General features: G+C 49.0%; 3 protein-coding genes across 3 annotated transcripts in view; 1 reads left to right on the top strand and 2 right to left on the bottom strand.

Moving 5' to 3' along the window:
- Positions 1 to 1,950: 1,950 nt before the first annotated feature.
- On the bottom strand, positions 1,951 to 10,953 carry TBL2 (transducin beta like 2). Its single transcript, XM_083588198.1, has 7 exons — positions 9,426 to 10,953; positions 8,346 to 8,476; positions 7,410 to 7,594; positions 6,233 to 6,384; positions 5,344 to 5,470; positions 3,472 to 3,624; positions 1,951 to 2,510 (listed from the first exon to the last, which is right to left on the bottom strand). The coding sequence occupies exons 1-7, from the start codon at positions 9,577 to 9,579 to the stop codon at positions 2,054 to 2,056; spliced, it is 1,359 nt and encodes a 452-aa protein (XP_083444324.1). The 5' UTR covers positions 9,580 to 10,953; the 3' UTR covers positions 1,951 to 2,053.
- BUD23 (BUD23 rRNA methyltransferase and ribosome maturation factor) lies at positions 10,954 to 24,591 on the top strand. Its single transcript, XM_083588206.1, has 12 exons — positions 10,954 to 11,072; positions 11,952 to 11,989; positions 13,051 to 13,146; positions 14,132 to 14,214; positions 14,793 to 14,889; positions 15,019 to 15,115; positions 15,706 to 15,756; positions 16,378 to 16,463; positions 17,045 to 17,090; positions 17,254 to 17,312; positions 18,500 to 18,589; positions 19,871 to 24,591. The coding sequence occupies exons 1-12, from the start codon at positions 11,025 to 11,027 to the stop codon at positions 19,923 to 19,925; spliced, it is 846 nt and encodes a 281-aa protein (XP_083444332.1). The 5' UTR covers positions 10,954 to 11,024; the 3' UTR covers positions 19,926 to 24,591.
- STX1A (syntaxin 1A) overlaps positions 21,194 to 25,078 on the bottom strand; it is a 41,733-nt gene continuing 37,848 nt past the window's right edge. The window contains exon 10 of the mRNA XM_083588204.1: positions 21,194 to 24,050. Coding sequence (XP_083444330.1) covers positions 23,973 to 24,050 — 78 coding nt within the window. The 3' untranslated portion in view covers positions 21,194 to 23,972. The remainder of the gene's footprint in view (positions 24,051 to 25,078) is intronic.

Raw genomic sequence — 25,078 nt, 5'->3', positions numbered from 1 at the left:
ACCTGGAGAAAATAGGCTCTGACTGATGCCTCTTAAGGGGAAGACAGGGCTGGGTCCACTGTGGCACTCCACACTGTTGCTGAACTACAACACTCATCATCCCTAGCAAGTGTGACCTAGGGCCACGGATGATGGGCATTATAGTTCTGCAAAATCTGGAGGGCCAAAGATTCCCTACACCTGGGCTAGACCAAGGCAGCCCTCCTACCCTGAAGGATGTCTTAGCTGTGACTGGTTACCCTGCAGAACCAGCCAATAACTGTTCATTTATGTGAGGCTTGATCCTATGTTACGATACTCCTCCTTTGTTCATTGGGCCTTACTCCAAAGTAAGCAGGCAAAGGATTGTAGCTTTCAATTGGCTGCTACCTTGACAGTTCTTTCAGTCAAATGGGGTGGGCAGTGAAATATAAATAAAACAAAATAAGGTATCAAGCCTGGTGGACTTAGATTGATCATGTCTGGTGGAATCTTTCGAAGATCTCAAAATCACAGAACATAAAAAGCAGGTAGTGAACATTCTGCCCTTTCACCATGGAAAAAATCTGTGAAAACACCATCACCTAGAGAGGGACCAATTTTAGAAAAGAGCTCATGTGCTGGGGCTGAATCTCCCTATCGTAACAAAGCTCAGCAGATAGCAGAAGGGTTCAGAGCCTCAGGTTACTCACACTGTATCTGTGACAATTAAATGGGTAAGAAATCCAGGACACAGCAACAGATACACAGCAGAAATAAGATACGGACCATCTCTCTTTAAAAGGTAATAGCTGATGAATGTGGGTCAATCTCACATTTATAACCTACAAAAAGATTTAGAGAACTGCATGGATGTATTTTTAAAAATGTGCCAGGTACCAACCCTTAGGTGTGTTCAATTTGGGCAGCATTTAGACACACTAGTGGGATGTGATCACGGCATGCCAGTACCACTGCCTAACAGAAGGTGTCTTTGGAAACTTACACTGAAGGCAGCAACCCCAGCAGCAGGAGAAATGGTTTCCACTGGTAGGACTGGAGGGAATGTAACTATCTGCAGTGGAAGTCTGGCTGAAAGTTTAGGCCTGGCATGGGGAACACATGTTGTTGGACTCCTAGGTCCCATAGCCTGTCAGCATGGCCAATGCAATGGTCAGGGCGGGTGATGCGAACTGTAGGCTCAACAGCATCCAGAGGGCCACAGATTGCCTGTTCTTGGTTAAAGTGTCCAACGTGACAGTATGAAAAGCTTCCAAGAGAGCAAAATTGACCAAAAGTAAACCACAGCAGGATAGCAGGACGGTGGCCCAATCTAGGCAGACATGTCTTTTGTTCTTAAATAAGAGTAGACTTAAATTATGTGGTGTGAGCCAGAGAGTAAAACACTAATAATGTATACTCAGAAGTATGCCTGGTTAGCATAGTGAGCTTCAGTGCAATCCTTACTTGTTTATCCAGAAGTGCCACACTGAGTTCAACAGGACTTTCTCCCAGGTAAGCATGTACAGGATTGCAGCTTAAGCCCTCTCACTATTAAAAATTCCTTCCTTCCTCTGAATGGTTGACTTTGTAAATTAAACACCCATCAGGGGACTAGGATGATTCAATAAAATAAAAAGTAGATCAAGAAAGAATTAAGGGACCCCCCCAACTCTGCCCTGCATTAAACACCATCAGTGTGAGGCCAGCTGATCCACTGCCCCTACAGCAAAGCACTTCAACCTGCTTTTTAGGGCTATATATGCTGTGTTGGAGCAAGGTCTATACCCCACACCCTTAAAAAAAAAAGCTAGTTCTGCTCTCTTGTGACATGTAGGGACAGACCCGCTCTTGGGATGGCTCAGACCCAAGTGGGAACAGGTCAAAAATATTTTTTTAATGCCCTGTATTAGAGGCCTAGTCTGGAAATGAGCAATGCTCCTCTGCCCTTCTCGTGGTGACAGGCTTTATCAAACCTTGGGAGAGCGACAGTTGTGCAAAACATATTTTATTAGCCGTCTCTCTGACATGAAAATTCTAGCCCTGGGTCTGCCCAGCAGAAGCCACCCCCGCACCCCCCTGCTCTGGGAAGGGCTCAGTTGCCCTTGCCATAGATGGCGTCCAGAGCGTTCTGGGCACTTGTGACCTGCTGCTGCAGTCTCTGCTTTGTTGACTCGTTGGTGGCCTTTTTCAGCAGGGCCTTCATCTCCTCCACCACAGCCCGGTAGCCGGTCGTGTTGTGGAAGATGCGAATAGCCCGGTCTCCGCAGGAGGCCAGGAAGCGGCTGCTCACATCGAAGGCCAAGTCTGTGATGTGCTCGCCATGGACGCCCTCAAAGCGCTCCTCTTCCTCACCATTCCGGGTATTGTAAACAAAGATGCTGGTCCTGCTGGAGATGGCCAGGGCTCGGGCGTCAGGGGACAGGGCGATGCGACAGGGCTCCGCCACCTGGCACCGACCTGTCAGGAGCAGGTACGGGTCCTGCTGCTTTTTGTATTCGACATCTGTGTCCCATAGTTTCCATGTTCCATCCTTTGAAACCGTTGCCATCCTGGGTTGGGGTGGGGAGGAAAGAAGACATTACCCTCTGGCTGAAGTCTTGAGCTGTAGAATTGTTGTCAAGAAGCTGCAGCTGTGGCAGAATGCAGCCTCAGGCTGAGAGGACGTCTAACCAAGTCTCCATCAGCTTCTTGCTGATGGCTGGCTGGGTTCCTCACCTCAGCTTTATAACCTGTTTCCCCCTGGCTTTGGAGTGTCAGTGTCAAGCTGTGAAATTCAGCTTTGGTTTAAATTGTTACTCACCTGGCTGCCAATTCATATTGCTCACATTGGTGGTTTAAAGCCCTAAATGATTCAGGTGCAAAACACCTGAAAGACTAGTCGCCTCCTTCCCTACAGACGCTCTTGGGTCAGCAGAGGGAGACCTCTTGGTAGTTCCTTTGCCTTTAGAAGCTTGGAAGGTGGTGGCCTGAGAGAGGGGCAGCCACTGAGCTGTGGAACTCCCTGCCACATCTGTTGCTTTCATTGTACAGCTTCCAAAGGAAGACGCACCTCTTTGCTGCCCTGGCTTTTGACACCAGAGGTGTATGCTTTTAGGAGCCACCTTATTTTTATGGCTGTAACTTGTTTTCAGTCATTTTTAATATTGTGTTTTAATGCTGTAACCAGTCCCAGGACCTTAAGGTGCAGGGCGGGTAATAAATAAACTAACAACAACAACAGTCTGCAGCCATTTAGCATAGAAGCCTCAGGAAATAACCAAACCAGGATGCTTGTCCCTGGGCATGGAGGACAGTGCTATGGCGTAACTTTAAACCTTGGAAGGAGGTTCCTTCTGGCTTAGTTATAGGGGAGGAGATGCAGGCAAGAAGAGGCCAGTCCAAAGGGCCTCCTGGCCACACCCACCCAGCGCAGCAGATAACCAGGAGCGCTCCTTGGAGGAGTCAGCAGGTGACAAACAGGACACAGAACTACCAGAGGGAAGTGCAGCTGGAAGAGGGTTCCTCACTTACCGCCTGGAGTCATTGGAGAAAGAGAAGGAATAGACGCCAGCAGTGTGCCCCTTCAGCTCAAAAGCCCTGGTCACCTCCCGGAAGTCCCCACTCTTGCTGAAACACACCTCCCATACCTTCACGTCGGGAGTGAAGCCACACGATGCAACGAACCTGAAGGAAAGGGAAGCCACAAGGGAGGGAACTGCCCTGTTATTCCCAAGCCAGGCTGTGCCAAATCAATCGCACGAACCAGCCTTGAATGTTGCCTCTTCCCAGTTGCTCCAGACCACTCTTGACTCATATTCCTGGGAACAGCACATGTAAAGCTTGTTCACATGTTACACTAAATGCATGTATAAGCTTTCTCTACACACATTCATGTGTTTGTGTGAATGTGTATACTGTACCTGCTGATCTGCACAGCTCATCTCTTTTGCACACAGATTGTACATGTGTTGAAAGCAACCTGAGAAAAGTTCAATAGTATGTCTTGACTTCGGTGAAGCATGTCAAAGTCTCCCATTATATTCTTGTTGACAGGGTGGTGTAGTGATTAGAGTGTTGAGCTAGGACCTGGGAGACCAGGATTCAAATTCCCACTTGGCCATGAAGCTCACTGGGTGACCCTGAGCCGGTCAATGCCTCTTTAACCTAAGCTACCTCACAGGGTTGTTGTGGGGATTAAATGAGGGAGAGAACCATGTGTGCCACCTTGAATTCTTTGGAGGAATTTTGTTGTTGTTTAGTCGTGTCCGACTCTTCGTGACCCCATGGACCAGAGCACGCCACTTATTTATTTATTGCATTTATATTCCTTTGGAATAAATAAATAAGTTAGAAAAGGGGTGTTTGGACACTACTGAGGTTGGAGCCACATGAAGCAACCGTACAGTGGCGTGTGCTCAGTGATGGCTGCTGTGTCTTAACCGTGTGTGTGTGTGTGTGTGTCTGTTTTGTGTGGAGTGCCCCAGGGCTTTGTCCTACGCCTTGTGCTAATATTTTTTATAAATGATCTGGATCAGGGAGTAGAGAGGACACTCATCAAATATGCCAATGACACAAAGCTAGGAGAGAGAGAGAGAGAGAGAGAGAGAGAGAGAGAGAGAGAGAAAGCTAACACCACCCTAGTTAGGCCACATCTGAATTCTGGAAAACACATTTTAAGGAGGATACTGACAAACGTTCTCCTGAGGAAGGTGACTAGGATGGTGAGGAGTTTGGAAATCAAATCCTGTGAGTAACAGCTGAATGAGTTGAGTTTGTTTAGCCTGGAGAGGAGAAAACTCTCTCTCTGTATATGTGTGTGTGTGTGTGTGTGTGTGTGTGTGTGTGTGTGTGAGAGAGAGAGAGAGAGAGAGAGAGAGAGAGAAGAGAAGAGAAGAGAAGAGAAGAGAAGAGAAGAGAAGAGAAGAGAAGAGAAAGGACAGCAGTCTTCAAATATCTGAGGAGCTTAGAAAATGGAGCAAACTTGTCTGCTCTTGCTCCATGGGGCAGGACTGGGTCTACAGTGGATGGAAACTTCAGGGAAGCAGATTTCTGCTCAATGTGAGAAGCATCTTGAACATAAGAGGAATCTTGAGAATGAGAATGGGTTGGGAAACAACAGACCCCCTTTCACTGAAGGGATTTAAGGAGAGGCTGGGTTGTCATGTGGCAGGAAACCTGTCGTTGCCTCCTGCCTTGTAGATCCAACACCAATGAAGGTCTAGAGGACCTCCAAGGACCCTTCCAACTCTATGATTCTATTAACTCTTTGGCATTAGATCAGAGCTAACTCTGGAGACGTGCCCTTGGCTTTCCTGGCTCATGGGGGAATACAAGCAACTGACTGCCCTGAGGGGGGGCAGGTGGTAAAGAGCAGCTCAGCTGTGTAGCTGACACAACCCTTACCTTCCACATGGTGACACAGCTGAAAAGGTGTTGTTCATCTGGTTGGTGTTGATAGTGGCGAGGACATCCCCCTTCGTGTCCAAGATGAGGATGGTGGTGTCACTGAAGGCGACCATGATGTACTTCCCTGGGGCAGGAGAGACAAGAGATCAGTGGCAAAGAGCTGCTAGCCATGGTTAACCTTGAGATACCAGCTATGCACTGAATAACAACTGCAGCACTGCAAGCACCCAGAAAGGAATGCCACTCAAGGTCATCTTTGAATATGGAGACGTTTGGTATAAAGGACAGAGGATAAGGCCAATGAAGATTACATATTAGAACTGTCATACACAGAATAAAATGAAAAGAAAGATTATATTCTCACTTGGAAGTTTCACTAAAGTATGTAAATGCTTTAAACAATGTTTCAACATGAATGGAAATTGCTAAGAGTACAGCTGATAATTAAGGGATAACTTTGGGTAACGCATTGTAATTGGAGATAATTTAAAATAGTTAATGCAGTAATATTAGAAGCCAAGGGCGCGCCGACAATGGTGAGTGGGAAATCATTTAATTAAAATTGTATTCATTTGGTATTCATTTGTAATAATTTGTGAAAACTGGGTTGTAATTTGGAAAATCAATAAAAAATAATTGGCAAAACACACACAAATGTCAGAAACCATGGGAGGGGAGAGGGCTTTTGTGCTCCAGACCTGCTTGTGGGTTTCTTACTGGGACACCTGGCTGGCCACTGTGAGGACAGGATGCTGAGCCAGACAGGCCCTTGGCCTGATGCAGCTGTTTTTTTCTTAGGTTTTCATTGGCTCTCCCTGGCCAATTTAGCTCTGGGTACTTAGGAAGCCAAACCCTAGAAAAGAGAGCCCTCTCCCCTCTTCCAAACCTGTGTCTGCGACTCCAATGTTGATGATAGGGGCTCTGTGCAGCTTTGGGAAGTCTTCTGGAAGTGCGGCGTATGTGAAGCTGCCGTCTTCCTTCTTCGTCATTTTGAACAGCCTGAGGGTGTCTCCATTGGCCAGCCACGCAATAAAGGCCCTGCTTGAAGAAAGGAGAGGCAGTGCCTGTAAGCAGCACAAGTACAAGCTGCTCCAACAGCCTCAAGGCCATCCCCCAGCCCCAGGTGCTTTGCCAGTGTTTCCATTATTGCTCCTGGAAGTAAAGCTGGCTGGCTGTTGTATGGGCACCTGTGCTGTCCTCCTTCAGCATTCCCCTAATCAAACTCCAATGCCAGTTCAATGTTAACATAAGGCTGGCAGGGGGTGAGAGTAGTGAGGAAGAAGCTTGACAACAGGCCCACTCCATCTCTGCCATTACAGCAAAGAAGGACAGTGGCTTGGACCAGCAGTAGCAGACCTGGGCAGGTGGTCAGTGCTGACACCCCCTACTCCAGGATAGAATTTACTAACACTGGTTTGTAGGATCTGACCCCCTCCCCACCCTCACTGCTTGGAATGAGCTAGTTTGCAAAGTTAGTTCCAAAATCTTTGAGCTACACCTCCCGTAATTGCTGGCTGAACAGAATGTGAACTACATTTAAACAGTTTTTATTTCACAGTCATTCCCTTATGTGTGTATCTTCCCCTCGTTAGACTTTTTGGACCTTTAAGCTTAAATATAATAATTACTCGGGGAAACAAACTAAACACATCACATTCCACTGTGGTTTTGAAAAATGTTTCCTTACTCTTCTTAAATATATCTTATACTTCAGCACAGCAGCTTATAATATTCTGAAGGCTTTTTTTTTGTTTTGTTTTTTGCAGAGAATCATTTGGACAAACGAAATGACTGTGAACTGAACTGGTTCATTTTGTAAGGAGACAGACATGAACTGGAATTAGTTGCTTTGGGGCATGCTGAACTTGAATTTAAACTAGCTCTAGCTACTAGCTCCTTTTTTTAAAAAGGGCTGACGACTCCACCAATCAACCTGAGCTGCTGGTAATTCTAATCGTCCTCCCCATCTTCTTGGAAAGGAACAGCTAGTCTGCAATTTCAGCTGTAAAGAGGAGGAGGAGGAGCAAAGCTGATTGTCCCATGTCCTGGCACAGCCTCCCCACCTGGAGTCCGGGTAGAAGCGGACCAAAGTGGCATGGTCCAGCTCTACGTTGGCTCGCATGCAGCGGTGCTCCCGCTCCAGGAAGTCCTTGGTGCTCCAGATGCGGACGGTGCGGTCATCAGAACAGGACGCCAGGTACTTCCCATTGCTGCTGAAATCCAGGCAGGTGATGCTCCCGCTGTGGCCCTGAAGAATGCAAAGAGGATCAACCTTTGGCCTCTCAACAAGCTAAAAGTGGAAAGGAATACAGAGGTGCTCCATCCTGGGGCACAGGGAGCAAAGAGCTGGTTGCCATGCTGCAAAAGTGTTTGTTTGTTGATTTGATTTACATCCCATCTCTTCTCCAAAGAGCTCAAAATGGTGTACATGGTTCTCCCCCTCATTTAATTCCCACAACAACCTTGTGAGGTAGGTTAGGCTGAGAGGGGCTGACTGAACCAGGGTCAGCAAGTGAGCTTCATGGCTGACTGCAGATTTGTACCCTTGTCTCCCAAACCCTTGTATGATATTCTAACTACTACACCACCACCGGCTCTCTCAGGTCATAATCTTCCCCACTATTGTGAGCTTTTAGCATTTCTAATCTACTGGCTCTTATAATTTTCTGCAATGTGCATGCGTATATGTGAGGAGAAAGGAGGATCCAGTATTTCCAAAAACCCAGAAGGATTCTGAAGGGGCAAGCCCCATCACTAGATAAAAGACCAACTGGCAGGGCATCTGCTTTGCATGCAGAAGGTTCAATTCCTGGTATCTCCAGGTAGGGCTGGGAGCAACTCCCGGTCTAAAAACCCTGGACAAGCACTGCCAATCAATGCAGGCAATACTGAGCCAGATAGGTCTCTGACTTGGTATAAAGGTAAACTTCCTACACAAGATTAGCCCACTCCTTTTCCCGCGAAACACAGAACACAAGCTGTAGCCTGCCAGGCCTCACTTTGAGTGCCGAAGCCAGGAGCGGGTGGGTGAAGTTGTGTTGCTGGGGCTTCTCTTTGCGGATCCGCTGAAGCTGCTTCTGCTTCTTCGGGACTGATGTTTTGCTGGCTGCTTCACTGTTCACATCCTGATCTACAGTACACAATTGAAGAAAGTCTTATTTTAAAAATAGGTAAGACGGATCAGACAATCAGCATTCTCCCAGAATTTAGAAGAGCAAGGCCAGAGGCAGGAACATTTTTTTCAAAATAGATTGTAAGTCTCCAAACGTAATAACGTAGCTTGAAAACACAACTTACAATGCTATGAAAAAGCCAGTAATCCACACAGATGGAGAAGGCTCATATCTGCTTTGCCTGCAGAAGCTCTTAGGTACAATCCCTGGTGTCTCCAGGTAAGGCTGGAAAAGGCTCCCCATCTGAAACCCTGGAAAGCTGCTGCAATAGTGTTTGCCATACTGAGCTAAATTATATGAAACTTAGCCCAAATTATGTAATTATATTGAATTTCACCTAAATTGTATTTATATCACAACACAACACATAATTGACAGAAACCATATTATGCAACCAATGTAACTGAATATTGCGGGACGCGGGTGGCACTGTGGGTTAAACCACAGAGCCTAGGACTTGCTGATCAGAAGGTCGGCGGTTTGAATCCCCGTGATGGGGTGAGCTCCCGTTGTTTGGTGCCAGCTCCTGCCAACCTAGTTTGAAAGCACGTCAAAGTGCAAGTAGATAAATAGGTACCACTCTGGCAGGAAGGTAAACAGCATTTCCGTGCACTGCTCTGGTTTCACCAGAAGCAGCTTAGTCATGCTGGCCACATGATCCAGAAGCTGTACGCCGGCTCCCTCAGTCAATAAAGCGAGATGAGCGCCGCAACCCCAGAGTCGGTCACGACTGGACCTAATTCAGTTACCTTTATAAATGAATATTATATATGAGGCACTGCTTTCATCCTGAAATTTTGGCACGACTCAGCCTAGCGGCCCATTTTGCAGCTGGGGCAAAGTGAGGACTCCCGAAGGGGGTGTGGCTCGCCTTAAGCCCCGCCCCTCCTCGTCTCGCGCTCTCACCGTCGATCGTGACGGGCTCCGTCCCCTTCCGGCTGTGCTCCGCCTCCTCAGTCCTCCGCCTCAGCAGGACCAGCACCAGCCAGAGAACGAGGCCGCCGAGGACCAGCGACAGCCCCGCTAGCCACGCCGAACCCGGCACAACTGCCGCCTCCATCTTCCCTCCCGCCGCCGCCTTCTCGCCTCAGCCACCTCAGCGCGCGGGACCAAGGCCGACGGGGACGCGCACGGCACCGCCACCGACCAATGGGTGGCGAGTTCCGCCGCGTGCGCGTTCGCTGGCCGCCGTCAGTCATGCGCCGATGCGGTTCTGAGGCGGAGGGGCGCGCGCGCAAAAGTAGCCTTCGCGGGATTGGCTACGCACTGTGCACTGATTGGGCCGCAAAGAGGATTCGAGTCTAAAGGGGGATAGAGAAAGTCCGGTTACCATTAAACTTCGTTTTGGGGGGGCGGGTTCCTCGTCCTTTTCACCCCGAGGGGAAGAAGAGGCAGCTGTCCATGTATACTTGAATGAATGGCGATATCCATGATTTTAAAGCTTCATTCGTTTTAATACGCACACACATCTCTATGCCGCCTATCATGTTAAGATTTCCAGGCGGGGTACAAAAAAGACATGCAAAATGTTTATAGCAAATAAAATGTCAGTCCCAGCCCGCAGACGCTAGGAGTCACGGCACAAGCCATTATTGATTGATTGATTTTAATTGGGGAGGGGTGGTTTTTATAATTTTAAACTGCGAGCTCTCTTTTTATTGAAATTAGTTGAGGAGACTTTGATTCTAAATTTCCTTATACATATTTTTGGTCTCTCGTGGCGTTGCATGTCGCTTTGCGGAGAAGTATAGTCCTCTATCTGAAGGGCTACTGGACCCCCAAGGGAAACATCCCGGAAGGGAAGGGGGGAGAGGTGCTTGGAGTCGCATGCGGTAGGATCGCCACGTGTCCTGCTACGTTAAAAAGAGGGCAGTCGAGCCTCCGCTGTGATAGGCTGCCCGATTCAAGCCCGGTTTAAAGGTGAAGACCGCCTTTGGAATTTCTTATGAGAAGCGATTCCGAAAACAGATATGGTACACGAAGGGGCTTGCTGCAGTCCACAATGGGCAGCAGATCTCCCACCATTTTTCTCCAATGAGTTCAAGGTGACGTGCATCGTTCTCCTTCCCCTTATGTTAATCCCCACAACAACCTTATAAAGTAGGCTGAGAGGTAGTGTGATTGTTCCCCCTCCAAGGTGGGGGGCGATGGGCAAGAGGCCACCTCGCCCAGCAGAAAAAGCCTCTTTACCCTTGACTTGCACTCAGAGGCTCATTCAAATAACCAAGGCGGCGACGGCAAGAATGCAATTACACAACATGTTACAGCCTATGCAACACCTCCGTAGCCTCCCGGTAAAGCGAGTCGAGTGTGATAAACACACCACCTTTGTCTCGATTCGGTCCGCAACCTTCTTAATCGAATGGGAAATTCAGCTGGAAGGAAGAACCCGGAAATCGGCTATCCAGGAAGTGGGATGGCCCTCCCAACAATTCTCTCCTGATCTCTGCAGCTGACACCGTTTCTGTGTCGCACGAGTGTGACGTAGAAGACAAGCGCGCAAGCATGGCGGCCAGCGGCAAGAGGCCCGAGCATCGCGGCCCCCCCGAACTAGTAAGAGAGACAAGGAGGGGAGAGGGAGGCGGGGGCAAGGACTACCAGGGGCCGGTGGAGCGCTCGTACCTGTAAGCCCCCAGGACCAAGAATTGACCCTTCAAGCACAGAGGCAGTCTACTTTGCCTCCATGCCTTGCTGCTAGGGTGCTTCCTTCCATCCTCCTTGGAGCCACCAGGGTGACCAGTGTGGGAAACAGAAGACGACCAGGTGTCAGCTGTATCGGTCTGTGCCGACCTGGTGTCCTTCAGATGGTTTTGGAGTACAGCACCTGTCAGCCAGACTAATGGACGTTGTAACACAGTTCACTTGGAGGGCACCAGGTTGCCGACTGAGCTGTGTGGTGGCAGGGAATAGATCTCTCTTTTTTATGAGCCGAGAAATTCCTCAGTTGCTGTTAACTCTGATCATCAGAAAGAACCTCCCATGTTCAGAGGCAGTCCATCTTGTGAAAATGAAGCTGAATGTTGGAAGATTCAGGGCAGATAAAAGGAAGGAATAGCTCACATAGTGCCTATTTGAACTATGGAACTCATTCCCACAGGAGGCAGCAATGGCCACCAACTTGGATGGCTTTGAAAGAGGATTGGACAAATTCATTAAGGCCACTAGTGATGATGGCTGTGCTCTGCCTGTACAGTCTGAGGCTTCTGAATACCAGTTGCTGGAAGCCACAGGAAGGAAGAGTTGCTGTTGCACTTAGCTCTTGCTTGTGGGTTTCACTTTGGAGCATCTGGTTTGCCACTGTGGCAACAGAATGCTTGACTAGATGGGCCATTGGCCTGATCCAGCAGGCTCTTATGTTCTTGTTAGTCAGATCCATAAGGGTGCTTACATTCTCTCTTTAATGCAACCCCCCATTTCTCTTTCTTTTCCCAGTTCTACGATGAGACTGAAGCCCGAAAATACACACACAAGTAAGGCAGCCTTGGGCTAAAGAAAACAACTAATCTCTTTATTGAACCTATTTGTTTAACGAGCTTTTAAAGCATGTTTTAAAACAGTGATTTTTAAAGTGGGTGGTGCCTCCTGGGGGTGCTCTAAGAGGCAGGGTCCTTGGAGGTGTCAAAATCGATGGAGGAAAAATGCGTAGAGGATGTCCTTGATTTAAAAGAAAGACAATGTGACTGTTTTGGAGGTAGTAGCTACTGTATTTTTCGCCCTATAGGACGCACTTTTTCCCCTCCAAAAATGAAGGGGAAATGTGTGTGCATCCTATGGGGCGAATGCAGGCTTTCGCTGAAGCCTGGAGAGCGAGAGGGGTCGGTGCATACCGACCCCTCTCGCTCTCCAGGCTTCAAGAAGCTATCCGCAAGCCTTGGAAGCCCGGCGGGAGTTCCCGCCAGGCTCCCAAGGCTTGCAGACAGCAGCCTGCAGTCCGAAACCCGGGGAGCGCAGCGGAGTGCGCCCCGGGCTTCGGGCAGATATCCGCAAGCCTGGGGAGCCCGGCGGGAGTTCCTGCCGGGCTCCCTAGGCTTGCGGATAGCAGCCTGTTCTGGGGGCTGGGGTCGGGGGAAGCTCAGGCTTCCCCCACCCCAGCCCCGCGCCTGGGGGGGAAATATTTTTTTTTCTTTATTCCCCCCCCCCCAAACAAACCTAGGTGCGCCCTATGGGCCGGTGCGCCCTATAGGGCGAAAAATACGGTAAATTGTTTTTGAGGAGCAGGATATATGGAAGAGTTGTGGTGGTCTGTAAATAGATGCTAGTAATCCAGTCCCCAGCAATTGCCAATGTTTGTCATCTCCCCCATCTGTACAGACAGACACATTTTTTTTCTACTGCATGGCATTGGTGTGATATGGCTTTTGTCCTGTCCATCTTAACATTGGAACACCTGTTTTACCACTTAAACATCTGGGATAGATGCAATGCCTGTGTGTACTCTCCCACTCCCTTACCCCACCCAAGCTGCCTTGCAGACATCCAAGAGGAGCTGGGGTTTGTTCACTGCTTGTTTGGGGGCATTTCCATTCTCCAGCTCTCGAATGATCGAGATCCAGTCGCAGATGTCCGAACGGGCTGTGGAGCTGCTGGGTCTCCCGGAGGACCGAACCTGTTTCTTGCTGGATGTTGGGTGAGCTTGCTGCATTGTACCTTTAAGTGTGTCGCTGCTTCTTTCTCTAAACTGCCAGCGTGGGAGGATCAGGCAGCTTCTTTTTTGCACCCACCTTCCTAAAGTCAATTTTGGTCTTGTCCGTCTTATGTAGGAGGTTATGCTTATTCCAGACAGTAAGTTTGGATTGGGGTCCTGAATAGTTAAGGAGCCTGTCCATCACAGGAACATAAATACAAAGAAAAGTCCTTATTCAGTTAAAGCTATAGAATTCACTCCCTTTAGAAGTAGGGGTGGACACCAGTTTGGATGGCTGTGGAAGAGGATTCAGCTATCAAATGGCTACTGCCCCTGATGGCTACAATCACATTCTACCCTTGGAAGCAGTATCCTGGAAGACTCACAAGCTGGGAGAGTGCTGCTGTGCCTAGGTTCTGCTTGTGGGTCTCCCAGTTGGAGCATCTGGTTAGCCACTGTGAGCACAGGATGCTGGGCTAGATGGACCATTGGCTTGATCCAGCAGTCTCATGTTCTTATGGAACTCCTTCCCACTGGAGGTTGTGAAGCTTGCCTACTTGAGAGGCTTTAGAGGGGGATTAGACAGAATCACAGAGGATAATATGCTTTACCTCCATGGTCGGGGGCAGCAATGCTTCTGAATACCAGTTGCTGGGAACCTCAGGAGGGGAGAGTTCTGTTGTGCTCAGGTCCTGCTTGGGGGCGTCGGTTGGCCACTGTGAGAACAGGATGCTGGACCAGATGAGCCCCCTTTGGGCTGATGCAGCAGCCACAGGGCTCTCCTTTCAGGAAGCATCCTTATGCTGAGCCAGACTCGTGGTCTGTCTAGTCCAGATGTTGGGCAGAGAAAGTGATTTCCCGTCCCCAGATCTGTGAAAGGGGCTTGGGCAAGTGCTATTGAATCCCTGAATCCTGTTTGGCTCCTGCTAAGAGATGAAAACCAGTCAGCGTTTCATTATTTCTTAACCTGTACATCTCTTCTGGTCAGGTGTGGCTCTGGTCTGAGTGGTGATTACATCTCCGAGGAGGGACACTGTTGGGTTGGCATGGACATCAGCTCTGCCATGTTGGGTGAGTAGAACTTTCCCCCATCCATTACAAGAGATACATTTGAATCCTACATGTGTGTCCACTTGGCCAGCATATGCTAATGGAAAGGGGTCTCTGAGTATTTTTAATAACACCTATATTTCTTTATAATTATTGTCTCTTCCCTATTAAAGTCCTGCCTGTTTTCCATTTCATTTAGTCTGCTTATTTGGTAGTTTAAAGAGTATAATCCTAGCCAGCTAACTTACTATTGTCTGTGTGGAACCCATTCTTTTACAGGAGCTGTTTATTAAATCTTGCTGGTAACTAGATTGCTTGTGCTGACCTTTATAGTAAATACTAGTAGCTCAGGTTGTCTCCTTGATGCCTTCCAGGACCTGTTTGAAATAAGAACTACTGTAGATGAGGAAAGTTCATTTAGGAGAATGTTTTATATTGAGTGATACCAATTATATTGCCATGATCTACAATAATAAACATGCAAAACGTTCAGATTGACACCCTTATTTACATACCCCTTTGGCTTGAGGCGTCCTGCCTTGGACTGGTCAAAACTGGCAGGAATGGTAAAATCCTCTTGTACTCTTAATCCTGCACAGATGTAGCTGCAGAAAGAGAAGTGGAGGGTGACTTGATGCTGGCAGACATGGGCCAGGGCATCCCCTTCCGGCCAGGAACCTTTGATGGCTGTATCAGGTAGGAGAACTTGGCTGGGAGTTTCACTCACCAGCAAATGCAGAATGAGATTCCACTGAGAAAAGTCATTGAGGACAGGTGTTTCTTTGCTGACCAGCTGACCGGACTTCCCATTTACTCTCCTTGCAGTATTTCTGCAGTGCAGTGGCTATGCAATGCTGACAAGAAGACCCACAGCCCCCCAAAGCGGCTGTATCGGTTTTTCTCGACTCTCTATACTGCTTTGGTAAGGGCTTCTCAAACCTGCTTCTTCCAAACCATCTATGAGGGTAAAGGATATCACAGTATTCCTGCATCTTTTGTACATTTAACTCGTGCAGTTTCAACTACAGTGGTACCTCTACTTACAGACGCGATCTGTTCCGGGGTGCCATTCGCACCCCAAAAAGTCTGTAAGTAGAGCACCGCTTCGGCGTGTGACGCGATAGAGCGCTCCTGTGCATGCGCGAAGCACACAGATCCCTCTTGCGCATGCATGAAGCGGCAAACCCGGAAGTAAACACTTCTGGGTTTGCCGCATTCGTAACCTGAAAAAACGCAATGTGAAGCAAACACAACTCGAGATATGACTGTATATGTTGGCAAGTTGGGAGTGCTCTTGCTAGATCTCATGGGAAGCTAGATTGTCCTGTGAGATCTGGGACTGATCCTGGGATTGCATCGGAGTGTGGGGGAGAAGAGACCAAAGAGGGAGGGCCCCCCCCCCGCTCTCAATAATCCAAACGTGCCCACAGGCCTAAGAAATTTAGAGACTCCCGACAGAGAAGCTTGGCCAGGGCTGCATAGGCTGTTTTTGATTGTCCTTTCCTCATACAGGCCCGAGGAGCCCGTGCCGTCCTCCAGTTGTACCCAGAAAACTCTCAGCAGGTGCGTTTCTTGTGGGAACTGTGGGGCTGGCTGAAGGCGGCTTTTGGAGGTTGAGGCTGTGGATAGATCCGCAAGGGCCTGCTGCTTTTGGTTGTGCTGTGCCTGGAGATCTGACACCCCCAAGGACTCTTTGGAGGCTCATATAGGAGTTGGTTTGCAGGGGCCTGGTGTCATTGGCACCCTTAGGCATGCAGCCTGCCTTTTCCCACAAGCTGATGGTGTATAGGGAAGCTGGATGAGACTCTAGTGGAATTTATTTTCGTTTCTACTTCACCCTTTTCTCAAAGTTGGCATACATGGTTCTCCCCTTCCTCCTTCATAGAGAAGGCTGCCAGTGGCTACTAGCCATGCTAGTAGAATACATCTCTAGCTGTCATTCCTGCACTACAGGGGGTTGGACTAGATGACCCTTGGTGTCCTTTCCAACTCTTTGATTCTTCCTCATGCCTGACTATCTGTGGCCTTAGCTGAAGTTGTGGCTCCTAATCCCCAGTCAGGTAGAGAGACAAAGAATCAGGAGTTAAGGATGGGCAGGGTTGGCATGCTAAGAAGGTCCCATTAGAAGAGGGTGCCCCCTGCCCCGACTGCTCAGACTCACCTGTCTTCTATTTCTCCTGCCAGCTGGAACTCATCACCTCCCAAGCCATGAAGGCTGGCTTCACAGGCGGCATGGTGGTTGACTACCCCAACAGCGCCAAAGCCAAGAAGTGAGTCCTCTTCCATTTGGAGACCAGGGAGGGCTCCTTGTTCTGCCTTCCATGTTGCCTGGAGAGGCTTTTGCAGGGCCAGAGCAATGCAGGGAGGCTGCCAGAAACTGACTCTTTCTGTGCTGCCCTGCCTGTGATGGTGAGCAATCTGACATGAGAGACACTTTCGAATCCTCTGTACCAAACCTAGTAGTTGTGGAGGCCTCTAAGGAGAAGGGGACACCCAAAGCGATTTAGTTCACTCCTGTGTGACAACTGGCTTTCTTGAGGCTTTAATCGAGGCCTCTCCTTTCCCGGGCAAATTGCTCAGAAAGGCATTTCATCCTCCGACTGCTCTCCAGCCAGAGAACGCAGCCTCCTGGAGCGGAGAGCTAAGGAAAAACTCTTCTGGCAATATTGGAAAGCAGCTACTGATGAGGGTTGACAGTCAAGGGGGCAGGTGGGCAGGCCAGTAGCTCCTCTCTGAATAAAGTAACTCTATGTGGGCTGCCAGGAGAACTTGGTGCACAAGTATCTCCTTAAAAATATATTTATGTTCTCTTTTTTCAGATTCTCATTATTTTGTGTCTCTTTTCCCCCAGGTTCTTTCTCTGTCTTTTTGTTGGTGCAGCAGATGCGTTGCCAAAGGTAACAATCTGTGGGGCTATTGGGGGTGGGCCAGGGGGTGCACCAGAGATGCAGGAGAGGGTTTGCTCTGAACAATAAAAGCAGCTGCCTCACTCTGGTTTTCTCCTCTCCCCTGAGGCAAACTGATGTGCTGTGTGTATGTGTTTCTGCTTCCCCCCAACAGGGTCTTGGCACAGAATGCAGTGATCAGGAGACTGCGAGGGCAAAGTTTACCAATGAAAGGTATTGAGTCAGAGTTGGGCGAGGCCTGGGGCCACAGAGACAGAGCTGTTCACCTTTAATTGGGGAGGCTGTAGGGGACCTGGAGGAAGGGTGAGCCTGCTGTCACAGTTCAACTGCACGAAAGCATGCCACTTTTTAACATAGGGGATTTACAGTGGTACCTCAGGTTACAGACTCCACTTACCCAGAAATAGTACCTCGGGTTAAGAACTTTGCTTCAGGATGAGAACAGAAATCACGCAGCAGCGGCGCAGCAGGCCCCATTAGCTAAAGTGGTACCCCAGGTTAAGAACATTTTCAAGTTAAGAACGGACCTCCAGAATGAATTAAGCTCTTAACCCGAGGTACCACTGTATTCATAACCATAACGTACGAAGAGTCTGCTGGATCAGGCCAATGGCCCATCTAGTTCAGCATCCTGTTCTCAGTAACCAACCAGATGCCCCAACTGGGAAACCCATAAGCAGGATTTAGGCACAAGAGCCCTCTCCCCTCTGGCCTCAGTCTCTCAACCTTGCAATGGGAACAATAGTGGTATAGCACAATAAAATTCAAACCACTAAAAATTAATTGCACATTTGTTCAAAATCGAGTTCAAGACGGATGAATCTGCTCCTGTGATAACAGCTTTTCAAAGTCTGATTGACACCTCCTATTCCCCTCTAGGTTATCCCCACCCCCTGCCAGGGGTCGCTACTTCCCGCTTTGGCAACCACCGATCTAAAGCAATTGAGCTGCCCTTTCTGGACTGTGTAGGCTTTGCACACACCCCATCAGCAAATGTCTCCCCCCCCCTTGCAGCTGCATAAGGCGAGACCCATCCTCTGCAGTTTGGGGGGCAGACAGAGAGTAAGAGCCAGAGGTTTTTCATCGTGGCACTGGAAGCTCCTGGTGGCCATGTTTTCCTGCCTCATACAGCCTGCCCTGCAAGTGTCACAGCCCTCTTATGAGAGCCCAGCAAATTCCCAGAATAGCAGGCCAAAGATTGTCATGTATGGTTTTAGTGGCATTTGTTGTTTTTTAAAACCTGTGGTGGTTGCCGGAGGGGATACTCCTAAAACATTTCACTGGCAATATAGTGATCCATTTATTTTTAAAAGTGCCCCTTGGCCAGTCAGTGGCAGGACCGATATGGTGGTGGTGGAGACAGGGGCTGGTTCCTGACTTCACCCTTGTTCTCTTCCAAGGACACGGTTCAAGAACATCAAAGGGAAGTCTGCAAAGAAGAGTCGGGACTGGGTCTTCGAGAAGAAGGAACGGAGGCGGCGGCAGGGCAGGTAAGCCTGGCCTCTCCATCCTGGGTGTGTGGGGCCACCCTTGGGTGTAGGCAGGAGGTCTGGGGTGGTTAAACTTTCATGGAGGAAGCAGGGGTTGCATTTGCCCTCAATCTGTGGGCCGCATGCGTTCAGCGGCTGTGGTTATTGTCGTGGATTTTTGGCCAGTTATGTGAAACACAGCTTTAAGTAGGGGAAGTAAATTCCAAAGGCCTCTAAGAGCAGGCCAAATTTTTACAAGCTTGCAAATGAACACATCAGAGCTCACGCAGAATTTCAAGGCCGCCTAACAGGCAGAAGTTGCCATTAGGTTTCAGGCAATGACTTTGTCAGGCAGAGCAAAAAGTAACACCCTAGGCTACAGAGAGGGAAAGTAAGGCCTTATAAAAATAATTAGCAAATTCCTTCACACATCTTCAGAGACCTGGGCTACTTTTTTGCAACAACCCCTCACCAACATTAAAACCATTTTTGCTGCCTGTACTCCCCTTCCTTTCTACTGTCTATCCATCTTAAGCTATTTACCAGTGTGTCTATTAAGATGTTCTCTAGGAAACTATCGCCCACACCCTTGCACATGCACACACAAAAATACACCCTTCCTCAGCTTAGGATGAGGGGTTTTCCCCTCCTGCCCTGCTTATCAATCAATTGATCTAATGGATTGGGAAAGGAGCAATTTGCAGCCCCCAGAAGCCACCCAACATTTTGTTTTGCGGGGGCTGAGGGTGGCCCCCTCCCAGAGTAATCCATTCATTTATTTCTTTCACAAAATTTATACACAGATTGATCATTTTTTAAAAGCCCCTCAAAGTGGTTGCCCCCCCAATAAAATTAACAACAATAATTGAAGACTTTTTGAAAAGCTAAAACAATAGGCTGAAAACAGATTAAAGCTTGCATCGACTTTCTAAACATCTGGGTAGGCCTGTCTAAAAAGATTATGCATGTCTGATATCACTGGGCAAGGAGTTCCAAAGTGCAGGTGCTGCCACTGTAGAAGAGAGTTCTTACAGATGCAGAATGGATATTACATGGCATCTGTAAGAGTGCCCGTTCTGGTGACTGAAGCAGTCAAGTGGATGTATATGGGGTAAAGTGATACTATAAGTAAAAAGTTCCCAAGTTGTTAAGGACTTGACTAATACCTTGAACCTGGCCAGGTAGCGAATGGGCAATCAGATGTAATATGCTGACAAGGTAAATATAAAGATGGTCAAATCCTTCCTCCTTCCTCACATAACCCCGTTACCCTTTCTTCTCTCTTTCACACTACCCCTGCAGGGATGTCCGGGCAGACACAAAGTACACCGGCCGGAAGCGGCGGCCTCACTTCTGATCGCAGCGCTGTTGATCAGACCCCTCCTTAATGGCATGGAGCATTTCGGCACCAGTCTGCGGCCTCTAAAGAGGGATGTGATATCAGCCATGGGATTTTCACGTGGGACACTTGACTCCCTCCAGACTGGGACCATCCTTTCACCAGACCCAGCAAGGACTGCTTTGAAGAGACAGAAAAGTATCATCTGCCCAATTTTGCTGCGGGGGGTCCTTCTGCCTGCTGCAAGACGGTGGCTTGCCTTTTCCAGAGCCCTCCATCACAAGCAGTGGGGAGATAAAATTCCCCTCTGCTAGAAAAGAGTCGGGCTAAAATGCTTTGAAACATAGGGTAGAAGACGCTGGGGGGTGCCTTTTGCCCCCCTCCCAATGTTGCTGAACTACAACCACCATCATCCCTGACAGATGGGAGTTTGAGTCCAGGAATATCTGGAAGAGGGCTGCAGATATTTCCCACCCAAAGACAGAAAGCTTTGTGGCAGCGGCTATTAAAATACTTTAAAAAGAAAACCTTTCCTGAGATGGTGGATTGCTAGATCAAGTGGGGCTGGCTGTATGCAGGGTTCTCTGTGCTCATCTTCACCCCCTGCCCTCGATTCGCAGAAGCCACTCTGCCTAGCTGCAGTGTAAGGGGTGCAGGGGTCCTGTGGGCCACAAAGCATTGCTGGAACACTCCCATCAGTCCTGAGTGGTATGGCTGATGGACAGAGGGATGCTGGGAAATACAGGCACAACAGCGTCTAGAGGACCACAGGTTCCCTGCCCTTGAAACACAGACCTATGGGTGCATTTATCCCATAGCTGTCAACTTTTCCCTTGCGAGGAATCCTATTCGGAATAAGTTATCCAAACCGCTCCTTCTCCCCTATCAACTTTTTGGAAGCAGCTCTGCTCCTTTGGGCACATAAAACATTTAAAGTCGCATGGAGAAAACCACACTGCCTGGGTGCATAGAGTGCATGTAGGCCTCTCAGCTGCCGGAAAAGCTGAGCTCTCCATGCTAAAGGTCCTAGTCTTCATAGGAAACAAATAAGTGTGGAAAACACCCACAGAAAGGGCTCAAGGGCCAGAGCACGGTAAGAGTTGGATTTTCGGGAATAACTTCTTTATCTCTTCACCTTCCCCAACTCCTAAAACCTAAGCATCAAAGCATGTTGCTAGCCTTCCTGTACGTTAGAGAGGGACAGAGTTTTAAAACGAGGTGGCTGCATAGTCAACAGGAAGGCAACACTCCCCCCCTTCTAAACACACAGAGGAGCCAGAAAACGCTTCACAGATATAAACACTTTTTTTTTATTCTACATAAAATCCCATCCAGAAAAGGAAGCTGCTTTTCCACCTGAAGTTTTATAGAGGGGGTTGTGGCATAAAGGGTAAACTAAGCAGGCCAGAACGTCAGAAGAAGGCAACAGACGGACGGACAGTTCCACATCCACAAAGGCAGGAGCGCGAGGCAGCTTGTGAGGGCAGAGAGAGAGAGAGAGAAGGACACTTGGCTTCACACAGCAACACAGCGATGCTACGAGACTCCAGGGGAGGCCTCCGCAAAGATGGATCAATAAATGTCCTTTCCCTGTGAGGAGGCGGAATACTGGTGGTGGCACTTCAGGGCTCTCTGAATTAAAAAACAAAATACACATATACATACACACCCCAACAACTGGCAGGTTTGCTGTCTGGAGGGCAGAACAGCTTCCAGAGCACAGACACATCACGGATGGCTCAGGTTTCGACATGCAAGGAAAGCAGGGAAGGTCTGGAGGAGGAGCAAAGCAGCAGAGGCCACCGATGGCCAAGTGCCGCCACGCCAGGCTGCTTGCAGAAGATTTAGGGCCAGAAAATGTGGGGAAGAAGTAAGCGAATGGCAGAGAGCAAAGTCTACAAATGTAAATTGCACGTGCTCTGCAGAAAGAGGGTCTTTGGCCCCTGCCCCAGCTGATGCAGGGGGAAGGAAGGTCTGTGGTCCTGCAGCAAGAGAGAGGGAGACGACGACCTCAGACTACAGAAGGACCACACATTTGTTGATGCAACTGCCGTGTGGGACTCAAAAAAACGGCAGGTCAGAGCCTGGAGTAGTTCTGCAGTAGGTGCAGCTGAGGTCCTCTCAGGAGTGGAGCAGGCCTCATCCTGCTCGTTCCAGGGACGCAGCTTGTGAGCAGAGCACGTTCTCTCAGGAGGCAGAGCAAACGCCTTGTTAAAAAGGTCTCATTGCACTCCGATGGCTAAGGGAGGAGAGGGCGAGCTCTGGATCCAGACAATGGCAGTGTTGCTTTTCTCCAAGAGACCTGCTGGTGCTGGGAAGCAGCTGGAAGAGCGGAGTTAAAAGACCGGGGTGGGGGTTGGCACTTGCTGCATTGCATATGTAAGTGGCACCACCCTTAATGGGCTCTGGGGGAGGGGGGGAGGGGGGGTGGGCAGAAACCCCTCTCCTTGTCACAGGGATGGGAGCCAGCCATGGCTCTCTGGATATTGGGCTGCAACTCCCATTACGGCCATGCTGGTCGGGGCTGATGGGAGTCCTGCACTGCAGGGAGTCGACCTAGATGAGCCTTTGGGTGCCTTAAAGTTCTGCGGTTCTGAGTTGGGAAGGCAGGAACATCTGGTTTCCCACCCCTGTGCAACCCACAGCTTCTCCCCTGACCCCCTGGCCCAGGGACAGATGGATTCATCACAGGTTCTGCATTTCCAACAGGGTGAGCTGTTTGCTCAGTCACCCCTGGGAGCAGCTTGCCACCATCACCTACTGCTAGCAGGCACAACCGGGGGTGTGTGCTTTTGGCAAAGGGAGTAACTGGTCTGGCAAGGTGCACACAGACTCGTGCAGAGAGATGCTAGGCACTGTCTTGCACAGGGCAGGGAACCTGTGGACCTCCAGGTATTGACTCCTAGCAGCCGGCACAGAAGTGCAGAGTCGAAAGGGACCCTAGTGGGTGATCTCTTCCAACTCCCTGCAGTGCAGGAATGGTCAGGGATGATGGGAGGCCACCAACATTTGGGGAAGCCGGAAATTAGCAGCTCGAGAAACTCAGTTACAGATCTTAAGTCCATGGAGGGTTTCCCTGAGAGGGTAAAGCTGCCCACATGTGAAGTGTTGAATCGGTGCCACTGGGAACATTTTGGAAATTTCTGGAAGGAGGCGCCGTTTCACACCTGGAAATTCAAAACACGAGCTTTGCTGCTGTGTAGGGCTTGAGAGAGAGAGAGCCACAGCACATCTGGACAGGAAGATTCATGGACTGCAAACTGCAACCCCCTCCACCCCCCCAAAAAACCAGGACGCTATTCAGCACAGGCCTGAAAACCTTGAGAGAACATCTAAAAATAACGGGGACGTAGCATTGACAGCCTGCTTCTATTGACAGGTGGCTGCTGCCTGCTTCTAAAAGTGTCCTTTACAAAAATAAAAAACATTGCATTTGATTTAAATCTAGAGTTTCGCACCACCCCGCGGCTGCCTTAAGTGAAAAGGTGGCATCCTGTTTTAAATAAGTAGACAGGCCTTGGTGGTGTAGGGCAAGAACCTGGCAGGAAAAAGAAGTGGCTCAGAGCAGAGTCAGAAGGGACCAGCCTGCCCATTCTGTGGCTGGAGAGAGCAGGGGATGGAAAGAGAAAGAGAAAATATTGGCCCTTCCCCTGGGAGAGAGCAGGGTCCAATTTTGCACACCTTTGTTGGCAAACTCACTTTTGAAGGCAGAGAGGAAAGAGAAGAAAGAGAGGGACCTCACTGGGATGGAAAGAAAACACAGAGGAGGTGAGTCGTTGGCCAGTGGAAGCGAAGGGAGGGGGTGTCCCTTTGAGGAGATCAGGTGGGGAAATTGCATGTGCCTGTGGCCTTCCTCCCACCCCCCACCCCACTGCACTGGACACGCAGCATTAACACGAACAATCATGCATAAGAGACGGGAGCAGTGCTGGTGGGCCAGTTCACCCCGGGGTGGTGGCTGCTGCTGCTTCTGCTGCTGCAGGGTCTGGGGGTCGCGGCTGTCTGGCTGGGCCCAGGCACTCTCCACCTCTGTGCCCCCCCTCCAAAAAAAAGAGTCCTGGGCTTCTAGCCGAAAATCCCGCCAACCGTTGAGGCGATCACAATGCCCAGCACCACGCAGCAAATGATGATCATGATCTTCTTCTGCAAAGAGAGGAGGAGAACATCAGACAAGCTCTAGGCTGGGGCAGGCCACTTGCCCATCTAGTCCAGCCTCCTGTTCTCTAATGGCCAACCAGATGCCGCCCCCAAGGGAAACCCACAAACAGGATCTGAATGCAGCAACAACTCTCACCCTCCGGTGGTTTCCAGCAACTCACATTCAGAAGCACTGCTGCCTCCGACTGTGGAGGCAGATCAGAGGCATTCTGGCAAGTATCTGTGGATAGCCAATTTGGCCAATTCTCTCTCCCCCCACCCCATCTAAAATAATTTTTATTAAGTTTTCGATTTTACATTTCAAAATAAACAAACTTTAAAATATCCAGAGACTTCCCTCCTTCTCCTTCCACGGTTCATTTTTTGTATCATACATCCCTGCATATTTTACTACAACCGTTCAAATCAGTTTTCCACTTTTACATCCGTCAAAAATTATTTACTCTCTTGAATTTATCTTAGTGCTGCCAGCATTTTCAGCTGTATAGTTATTTTCCATATATTCAATAAATATTCTTTAAGTGAATGTTCTTCTTGCTCTCTTATTCTATATGTTAAATCTACAAGTTCTGCATCATCTGTCAATTTAAGTTGCCAGTCCTCTTTAGTTGGGACCTCGCTCACTTTCCACTTTGGGGCTAACAAAACACGGGCCGCAGTTGTTGCATACATAAATAACCTTTCCTGACACCTAGGAATTTCAAGTCTGGGTTATCCCCAACAAAAAGGATTCTGGTTTTTTTGGGGGGGGAAGTAGTTTTCAACATTTTTTTCCAATTCATTATAAATCATTTCCCAATACACTTTAAACTTTTTATATGTCCACCACGTGTGGAAAAACATTCCCTCTGCTTTTTCACACTTCCAACACATATCTGATTCTCTTTTATAAATCTTAGCCTACCTACTCAGAGTTAAATACAGTGGTGCCCCGCAAGACGAACGCCTCGCAAGCCGAAAAACCCGCTAGACGAAAGGGTTTTCCGTTTTGGAGGCGCTTTGCAAAACGAATT

This window comes from Podarcis filfolensis (assembly GCF_964270895.1).
Source record: "Podarcis filfolensis genome assembly, chromosome: 15".
Taxonomy (NCBI): domain Eukaryota; kingdom Metazoa; phylum Chordata; class Lepidosauria; order Squamata; family Lacertidae; genus Podarcis; species Podarcis filfolensis.
The sequence above is the reverse complement of the archived record's forward strand: the minus strand, read 5'-3'. Positions and strand labels throughout refer to the sequence as shown.